The sequence below is a fragment of the Hoplias malabaricus genome, chromosome 16 (genome assembly GCF_029633855.1).
Source record: "Hoplias malabaricus isolate fHopMal1 chromosome 16, fHopMal1.hap1, whole genome shotgun sequence".
Classification (NCBI taxonomy): Eukaryota; Metazoa; Chordata; class Actinopteri; order Characiformes; family Erythrinidae; genus Hoplias; species Hoplias malabaricus.
In genome coordinates, this window is record NC_089815.1 from 30026250 (window position 1) to 30036637 (window position 10388).

A 10388-nucleotide genomic window follows, 5' to 3' on the forward strand; every position below is an offset into this window, starting at 1 on the left:
ATGTTGTTTTCAGGGGAAAGGCCTAAGTGTGTGTGTGTGTGTGTGTGTGTGTGTGTGTGTGTGTGTGTGTGTGTGTGTGTGTGTGATTATTGTGTGGAAATCAGGGATCGGGGGAAAGGGAACACTGCAGGATGCACATGGCCAGAGGAAGATGGATAGAGCGAGTGAGGAAATGGAGAGGAAGAAGGGATTGTGGAACACAGATGAAGTTTGAGAAATAATTCCTGTTATTTTGGACTTTTCTTTTCCAGAAGGTTCTGATGCGGAGGAGGCTTCCTGCACAGAGCCGTGCGGCTGAGTCCGTGTGTTTACATCTCTATTTTTACAGTCTATCACTACATTTATAGTTTTTAAAGTAACTATTTACTGGTGATTTGTTTATATCTTGTTTACTGAGAAGTGCAGAATCCCCAGGGCTTCACTGACACCTTAAAAATAAGGGAATATACAAAATGTACAGCACTTTACAGTTAAATTAAAGACTGTAGATGTTCACATGAGCTCCATAAAAACATTAAAACTGATTTAAAACTTAAATCAAGTATTTTTTATCCCAAAAACAATGCAAACGATATTTCTATGAATATAAATACAGTACTTTTCTTACCTAGTTCTCTACAAGTTTCATCCACGAGAATCAAACTGCTCCCCTAATGAACCAGATTATTCTCCACAGAGTGGGTCCCAAACACTGGGGCAGCCATCTTTATTAATGATTCATATCACGATCTCTGACACATCCAGGCCACTAGGTGTCATTGTAAATGGTGGTTATCCTTTAAAGTCCCTGAGACAGAGAGACAGAGTGAGAGACAGAGAGAAAGACAGGGTGAGATAAAGAGGGAGAGACAGAGAGAGAGAGACAGAGAGAAAGAGTGAGAGACAGTGAGATACAGTGTGAGAGACAGAGAGAGAAACAGAGAGACAGAGGAAGAGTGAGAGACAGAGAGAGATAGAGACAGAGTGAGAGAGTGTGAGAGAGAGAGAGTGTGAGAGAGAGACAAAGTGAGAGACAGGGAGACACAGAGAGAGAGACAGAGTGAGATACAGAATGAGAGACAGAGAGAGAGAAAGAGTGATATACAGAGTGAGAGACAGAGAGAGAGAGCTAGAGACAGAGTGCGAGAGAAAGACAAAGTGAGAGACAGGGAGAGAGAGACAGAGAGAGAGAGAGAGAGAGAGAGAGACAGAGTGAGAGACAGAGACAGAGTGAGAGACAGGGAGACAAAGAGTGAAACACAGAGTGAGAGAGAGAGAGAGAGAGAGAGACAGAGTGAAAGACAGAGACAGAGTGAGAGACAGGGAGACAAAGAGTGAAACACAGAGTGAGAGAGAGAGAGAGAGAGAGAGAGAGAGACAGTGTGAGAGACAGAGAGAGAGGCAGAGACAGAGACAATGTGAGAGAGAGAGAGACAGTGTGAGAGACAGAGAAAGAGACAGTGTGAGAGACAGAGTGAGAGACAGAGAGAGAGAGGGGTCTTGTTAATGAATATTCTGATAAATCATAATTAATAACATGTTACAGTTTAATTTATATTTTTGATTTTCTTTCTATTTCTGTGTTTAAAAAGAAAAATAAAATAGTCTTTCCTTCCTTAAAAAAGTGTAAAAACCACAAGTAATTGAATCATATTCAAATCAAAACAAAATATCTGCTCTTCTGTTTTTCCTCATATTCAAATCACATTCAAATTCCTCCGGTTTCTGGAGGTGGATGTCGTACGAAGTGGAACGGATCCAAATGGTTTTACTTCCCACAAAACAACAAAACACATCTAATTTAAACCCTGATAAACCTTCTCTTCCTCTGAGGGGCGCAGGCGTGAGACACAGGTCTGACATCATCCAGTAAAACGCAGACAGAGTCACGAGGAAAACGCAGGAGGAGACTCACGTCTGAGCGGTCCAAATCCTGGCCGGAATCACTGAGAGCAAGACAGGACCACACACTCACTCAGTCACTCACACACTCACCCAGTCATTTACACACTCACTCAGTCACTCACACACTCACCCAGTCATTTACACACTCACTCAGTCACTCACACACTCACCCAGTCATTTACACACTCACTCAGTCACTCACACACTCACCCAGTCATTTACACACTCACTCAGTCACTCACACACTCAGTCACTCACACACTCACCCAGTCATTTACACACTCACTCAGTCACTCACACACTCACCCAGTCATTTACACACTCACTCAGTCACTCACACACTCACCCAGTCATTTACACACTCACTCAGTCACTCACACACTCACTCAGTCACTCACTCACTCACCCAGTCATTCACATACTCACTCTGTCACTCACACACTCACCCAGTCATTTACACACTCACTCAGTCACTCACACACTCACTCACTCACCCAGTCATTCACATACTCACTCTGTCACTCACACACTCACCCAGTCATTTACACACTCACTCAGTCACTCACACACTCACCCAGTCATTTACACACTCACTCTGTCACTCACACACTCACCCAGTCATTTACACACTCACTCAGTCACTCACACACTCACTCACTCACCCAGTCATTCACATACTCACTCTGTCACTCACACACTCACCCAGTCATTTACACACTCACTCAGTCACTCACACACTCACCCAGTCACTCACACACTCCCCCAGTCATTTACACACTCACTCAGTCACTCACACACTCACCCAGTCATTTACACACTCACTCAGTCACTCACACACTCACCCAGTCACTCACACACTCCCCCAGTCATTTACACACTCACTCAGTCACTCACACACTCACTCTGTCACTCACCCAGCCACTCAGACTCACATCATGTGTGTATTGATTATGGGAGGGAACTGGAGTATCTGGAGGAAACCCACACAGACACAGGGAGAACACACCAGGTAGAGTCTTGTGGTCCTGAGTTCAATCCTCTCTTGGGGTGAATGTGTGTGTGTGTGTGTGTGTGTGTGTGTGTGTGTGTGTGTGTGTGTGTGTGTGTGAGCAGTTAAACCTCTGGTTTTATAAAGTGTACAGGATCTAACTCCGTGTTTCCATAGGTTCCACCTTAAACACGTCACAGTCGGCAGAAGAAGGTGCAGTGCCTCGGCTTAAACACACTGCACAAACAAAGGCAACAAAATGAATGCCCCTCAGTCAGGCTTTAAACACTTTCCACCGCCTGGATTTAGTTCCGGAGCTGGAGAAGACTCACCCTCTTTTTTCTTTTTTGCCTTTTTTTTCACCAACAAATAAAATTGACAAAACATTGAAAGACTGATACATTTTGAGTGTTTTTTTATTCTTTCATTGTTAGTGCTTATGGGTGCAAACATGGAACACACCCTGGAGGGGGCGCCAGTCCTTTACAGGGCGACACACACATTCACTCACACACTCACACCTACGGAAACATTTGAGTCTCCAATCCACCTACCAACGTGTGTTTTTGGAGCGTGGGAGGAAACTGGAGCACCCGGAGGAAACCCACACAGACACAGAGAGAACACACCACACTCCTCACAGACAGTCACCCGGAGGAAACCCACGCAGACACAGAGAGAACACACCACACTCCTCACAGACAGTCACCCGGAGGAAACCCACACAGACACAGAGAGAACACACCACACTCCTCACAGACAGTCACCCGGAGGAAACCCACGCAGACACAGAGAGAACACACCACACTCCTCACAGACAGTCACCCGGAGGAAACCCATGCAGACACAGGGAGAACACTCCACACTCCTCACAGACAGTTACCAGGAGGAAACCCACGCAGACACAGGGAGAACACACCACACTCCTCACAGACAGTCACCAGGAGGAAACCCACGCAGACACAGAGAGAACACACCACACTCCTCACAGACAGTCACCCGGAGGAAACCCACGCAGACACAGAGAGAACACACCACACTCCTCACAGACAGTCACCCGGAGGAAACCAATGCAGACACAGGGAGAACACTCCACACTCCTCACAGACAGTCACCAGGAGGAAACCCACGCAGACACAGGGAGAACACACCACACTCCTCACAGACAGTCACCCAGAGGAAACCCACGCAGACACAGAGAGAACACACCACACTCCTCACAGACAGTCACCCAGAGGAAACCCACGCAGACACAGAGAGAACACACCACACTCCTCACAGACAGTCACCCGGAGGAAACCCACACAGACACAGGGAGAACACACCACACTCCTCACAGACAGTCACCAGGAGGAAACCCACGCAGACACAGGGAGAACACTCCACACTCCTCACAGACAGTCACCCGGAGGAAACCCACACAGACACAGGGAGAACACACCACACTCCTCACAGACAGTCACCAGGAGGAAACCCATGCAGACACAGGGAGAACACTCCACACTCCTCACAGACAGTCACCAGGAGGAAACCCACGCAGACACAGGGAGAACACACCACACTCCTCACAGACAGTCACCCGGAGGAAACCCACACAGACACAGGGAGAACACACCACACTCCTCACAGACAGTCACCCGTAGCGGGACTCGAACCCACAACCTCCTGGACCCTGGAGCTGCAACAGAGTCACTACCTGCTGCTCCACTGTGCTACACACACCTTATTTCTGATTTGGAAACAGAAGATAACAGAAAATAAAAACAGGTAAGTGTTCCGTCTCTTTGCTGTTGTTAGGGCGATGAGAGCAATGAACACTGAAGAGGAGTCGACTCTGAAACATCAGCTCTTTGATCATCTGGGAGCTGCTCGTATCAACTGTTGGCCAGTGATTCATAGAGTTGAATCTCTTGGAGTCGACTCAGTCTCGTTTTCTGCAGCGACTTTTGTGAATGTGACATAAATACAAGAAGAAATAAGAAAGTGGCCAAATTCCTTTCATAACTTTGGATGTTAGTGTGTTTTTAAATGGAACACTCTGTAAGCTATTGTTTATGAATAAATGTAATAACTCACACCTAGAACTAGACTAGGCCTGTGAAGGACTGGCGCCCCCTTCAGGGTGTGTTCCTGCCCTGTGGCCAGTGGTTGCGGGTAGGCTAGCAGGACATTAGTGAGGGTCAGGGGGTGGTGTTGGGGGTTAGTTCTGGATTTGAAACTCATCCCAGAGGAACTGCACAGAGCTGTGTGTGTGTTGAATGCTAAAGGCGTAGCAGTGTGAGCATGTGTTACTACAATAGAACAGGGATTAAGTTCTCTTTAAAGGTAAATCATGTGAAATCTGTGTGTTATATAATCAGAGAAATATGCCTAAAGTGTGTGTGTGTGTGTGTGTGTGTGCGCAGTGTATTATCTGGGGGTTTTAGAGTGATGCCCATTTCCGTGTTGTGTTTAAAAGCCTGAGGTTTTACCACATAATGGCCTTGAGGCCTGATGCACTGCACAGAGAAACACACTGTTCCTGCAGAGGGATTTTAAAGAGCACATCACATACAAAACTCCACTTTGCTATTTTTATTTTGCTACAAAAAAGCTTAAGGAAGTACGTAAAGTTTCAAGACACACCCTTCACTCCTCTGTAAATATTGTTCTTATATGGAAACTGAACATCATTATTTGTGATGTCACAAACACCAGCTCGGTTACATGTGTAGCAGAGTCAGTGATAGTCAATTATTATTTGATTAATAATTAATTCTCCACTGGGTGAGTGTGCGAAACTGTCCACGGGTGTGTACGAGTGTGTGAGTGACTGGGTGAGTGTGTGAAACTGTCCACGGGTGTGTACGAGTGTGTGAGTGACTGGGTGAGTGTGTGAAACTGTCCACGGGTGTGTACGAGTGTGTGAGTGACTGGGTGAGCGTGTGAAACTGTCCACGGGTGTGTACGAGTGTGTGAGTGACTGGGTGAGTGTGTGAAACTGTCCACGGGTGTGTACGAGTGTGTGAGTGACTGGGTGAGTGTGTGAAACTGTCCACAGGTGTGTACGAGTGTGTGAGTGACTGGGTGAGTGTTTGAAACTGTCCACGGGTGTTTACGAGTGTGTGAGTGACTGGGTGAGTGTTTGAAACTGTCCACGGGTGTTTACGAGTGTGTGAGTGACTGGGTGAGCGTGTGAAACTGTCCACGGGTGTGTGCGAGTGTGTGAGTGACTGGGTGAATGTGTGAAACTGTCCACAGGTGTGTGTAAGTGACTGGGTGAATGTGTGAAACTGTCCACGGGTGTGTACGAGTGTGTGAGTGACTGGGTGAGTGTGTGAAACTGTCCACAGGTGTGTATGAGTGTGTGAGTGACTGGGTGAGTGTGTGAAACTGTCCACAGGTGTGTATGAGTGTGTAAGTGACTGGGTGAGTGTGTGAAACTGTCCACAGGTGTGTACGAGTGTGTGAGTGACTGGGTGAGTGTTTGAAACTGTCCACGGGTGTTTACGAGTGTGTGAGTGACTGGGTGAGTGTTTGAAACTGTCCACGGGTGTTTACGAGTGTGTGAGTGACTGGGTGAGTGTTTGAAACTGTCCACGGGTGTTTACGAGTGTGTGAGTGACTGGGTGAGTGTGTGAAACTGTCCACAGGTGTGTATGAGTGACTTGGTGAGCGTGTGAAAATGTCCACGGGTGTGTACGAGTGTGTGAGTGACTGGGTGAGTGTGTGAAACAGACCCGGGCCTTCTAGCATTGCACCTCTTCTTCCATCTGGCTTTTGGTCAAACACACAGCCTTGGACACGGCAACCCCTCTGTCGGAGCTGGTGGTGTTCTGAGGGGCATGTGGGATTCTCCTTCATCATTGATCTTCCTCTTTGTGACAAACACGTCCATGCAGGTCTCTCCTGGGCCTTTGCTCAGAGGCACCACCTCAGAAGGTGATCATTCTGAAGGAGCATGTGGCCTTCTTCTTTGTCGCTGATCCTGAAGCTCTAGTCACCACTTCTGAGGTCTGAGGTCTCTCTCGTGGTCTGGGCGTGGCATGGAGTTTTGCTGGATTTAAACTATAGCTTTCTTCTACTAGAAATAAAAATAAAATTTCAGGTTGGAATTTCTGGGCTCTCTTAGCTGAGCTTCCGGACTGGGAGCAGATTCACCTTCGAGTGAATGTAAATTTCTCCTTCATTCCATTCTTTATTACGTGAGACTGCGTGGCTCTCTGCATTTAAGTGAGAAAACCTTTAGACCTTGTGTCGTAACCCGTCTTGGAGTGGCCTGTGGTGTCAGTTTTATGATCCTCTGATCCAGCCCTTCACTTTGAACTTGGGTGAAGACGTAATGTCTCTAATAAACCAGTCGAAAGTCTAAGCATTAAGAAATTATGACGAAAGTATTAGAAATTAATACACATTCATCCTACCACACTACACATGTAGCTGTTCTTTAGCCACGCCCATTAGCACTGAAGTTAAAAGAAGGGCTTCAGCCAAAACTGCCGTGTCTTTGAGGCACAGCCAATCAGAGGAGAGCTCATTTACATATACCAGCTTCATTCAAAGAAATGTAATTTTCTGGTTAAGAGACTGCAAAGAGCTCAAATCAAAGCAAAAGATAAGAGCTAACTGTAGTATACACAACTTCAAAGCAGTGTGTGGGTGAGTGTGTGAAACTGTCCACGGGTGTGTATGAGTGTGTGAGTGACTGGGTGAACGTGTGAAATTGTCCACCAGTGTGTACGAGTGTATGAGTGACTGGGTGAGTGTGTGAAACTGTCCACGGGTGTGTATGAGTGTGTGAGTGACTGGGTGAACGTGTGAAATTGTCCACCAGTGTGTACGAGTGTATGAGTGACTGGGTGAGTGTGTGAAACTGTCCACGGGTGTGTATGAGTGTGTGAGTGACTGGGTGAACGTGTGAAATTGTCCACCAGTGTGTACGAGTGTGTGAGTGACTGGGTGAGGGTGTGAAACTGTCCACAGGTGTGTACGAGTGTGTGAGTGACTGGGTGAGCGTGTGAAACTGTCCACGGGTGTGTACGAGTGTGTGAGTGACTGGGTGAGTGTGTGAAACTGTCCACGGGTGTGTACGAGTGTGTGAGTGACTGGGTGAGTGTGTGAAACTGTCCACCAGTGTGTACGAGTGTGTGAGTGACTGGGTGAGCGTGTGAAACTGTCCACGGGTGTGTATGAGTGTGTGAGTGACTGGGTGAGCGTGTGAAACTGTCCACGGGTGTTTACGAGTGTGTGAGTGACTGGGTGAGTGTGTGAAACTGTCCACGGGTGTGTATGAGTGTGTGAGTGACTGGGTGAGCGTTTGAAACTGTCCACGGATGTGTACGAGTGTATGAGTGACTGGGTGAACGTGTGAAATTGTCCACCAGTGTGTACAAGTGTATGAGTGACTGGGTGAGTGTGTAAAACTGTCCACGGGTGTTTATGAGTGTGTGAGTGACTGGGTGAGTGTGTGAAACTGTCCATGGGTGTGTACGAGTGTGTGAGTGACTGGGTGAGTGTGTGAAACTGTCCACGGGTGTGTACGAGTGTGTGAGTGACTGGGTGAGTGTGTGAAACTGTCCACGAGTGTGTGAGTGACTGGGTGAGTGTGTGAAACTGTCCACGAGTGTGTGAGTGACTGGGTGAGTGTGTGAAACTGTCCATGGGTGTGTACGAGTGTGTGAGTGACTGGGTGAGTGTGTGAAACTGTCCACGGGTGTGTACAAGTGACTGGGTGAGTGTGTGAAACTGTCCACGGGTGTGTACGAGTGTGTGAGTGACTGGGTGAGTGTGTGAAACTGTCCACCAGTGTGTACGAGTGTGTGAGTGACTGGGTGAGCGTGTGAAACTGTCCACGGGTGTGTATGAGTGTGTGAGTGACTGGGTGAGCGTGTGAAACTGTCCACGGGTGTGTACGAGTGTGTGAGTGACTGGGTGAACGTGTGAAATTGTCCACCAGTGTGTACAAGTGTATGAGTGACTGGGTGAGTGTGTAAAACTGTCCACGGGTGTTTATGAGTGTGTGAGTGACTGGGTGAGTGTGTGAAACTGTCCACGAGTGTGTGAGTGACTGGGTGAGTGTGTGAAACTGTCCATGGGTGTGTACGAGTGTGTGAGTGACTGGGTGAGTGTGTGAAACTGTCCACGGGTGTATACAAGTGACTGGGTGAGTGTGTGAAACTGTCCACGGGTGTGTACGAGTGTGTGAGTGACTGGGTGAGTGTGTGAAACTGTCTACGGATGTGTACGAGTGTGTGAGAGACTGGGTGAATGTGTGAAACAGTCCACGTGTGTGTACGAGTGTGTGAGTGACTGGGTGAGTGCGTGAAACTGTCCACGGATGTGTACGAGTGTGTGAGTGACTGGGTGAGTGTGTGAAACTGTCCACGGGTGTGTACGAGTGTGTGAGTGACTGGGTGAGTGTGTGAAACTGTCCACGGATGTTTATGAGTGTGTGAGTGACTGGGTGAGTGTGTGAAACTGTCCACGGATGTTTATGAGTGTGTGAGTGACTGGGTGAGTGTGTGAAACTGTCCACGGATGTGTACGAGTGTGTGAGTGACTGGGTGAGTGTGTGAAAAAGTCCACGGGTGTTTATGAGTGTGTGAGTGACTGGGTGAGCGTGTGAAAAAGTCCACGAGTGTGTACGAGTGTGTGAGTGACTGGGTGAGTGTGTGAAACTGTCCACGGGTGTGTACGAGTGTGTGAGTGACTGGGTGAACGTGTGAAACTGTCCACGGATGTGTACGAGTGTGTGAGTGACTGGGTGAGTGTGTGAAACTGTCCACGGATGTGTACGAGTGTGTGAGTGACTGGGTGAACGTGTGAAACTGTCCGTGTGTGAGTGACTGGGTGAACGTGTGAAACTGTCCGTGTGTGAGTGACTGGGTGAACGTGTGAAACTGTCCACGGGTGTGTACGAGTGTGTGAGTGACTGGGTGAGTGTGTGAAACTGTCCACGGGTGTGTACGAGTGTGTGAGTGACTGGGTGAGCGTGTGAAACTGTCCGTGTGTGTATCTCTCAAACTCTAATTTAACTAAATATATAAACATAAATAAACACGTATATAAATAAACCTATAAAACCTAATATTTACAATTTTGTAAATATTGTAAAAAAGGCCACAGAAGTAACTTGTGAGGAATAATCATAAACAAACAGGTACACACACACTGCGGCTGTGTTCACATTCTTCCTCTAAGATGAGTTTCCTGGGATTTATCAGACGCTCTGTCCCTTTAAGAAAAGGGAAAGGGGGCGTGGCTTTGTGAAACAGGGCTTTGTGGTCTGTGCCCCCACCCAATGGGCGTGGCATCAGAGGCTTAAAAAGTCAGAGAGAGCCCCTGCTGCCCACTGTCCACACACACACAGAGAGAGAGAGAGAGAGAGAGAGAGAGAGAGAGAGAGAGAGAGAGAGAGAGAAAAAAAAGAGTGGAAAGAGAGTGAGAGAGAGAGAGAGAGAAAAGAGTGGAAAGAGAGTGAGAGAGAGAGATAAAAGAGTGAGAGAGAGGAAGACAATCTTGGAGCCCTCTACACACT

At 47.6% G+C, this 10388-nt stretch overlaps 2 protein-coding genes across 4 annotated transcripts in view; both read left to right on the top strand.

Moving 5' to 3' along the window:
• Positions 1 to 3141, top strand: part of LOC136671535 (lisH domain-containing protein ARMC9) — a 48415-nt gene extending 45274 nt beyond the window's left edge. Inside the window, exon 27 of one of the 3 annotated variants that reach the window (XR_010795725.1) lies at positions 105 to 183. Coding sequence is in view for 2 of the 3 variants with exons in the window: in XM_066647249.1 (XP_066503346.1) it covers positions 105 to 214 (110 nt within the window). In the remaining variant the exon portion in view is untranslated. Of the gene's footprint in view, positions 1 to 104; positions 444 to 3049 lie in introns of those variants that run through there. The other 2 variants (XM_066647250.1, XM_066647249.1) reach the window with 2 other exon arrangements.
• Positions 3142 to 10268: 7127 nt separating this feature from the next.
• The window catches only part of b3gnt7 (UDP-GlcNAc:betaGal beta-1,3-N-acetylglucosaminyltransferase 7), a 6018-nt gene continuing 5898 nt past the window's right edge, over positions 10269 to 10388 (top strand). Inside the window, exon 1 of the mRNA XM_066647826.1 lies at positions 10269 to 10388. This exon is cut by the window's right edge and continues 7 nt beyond it. The gene's annotated coding sequence lies outside the window, so the exon portion shown is untranslated.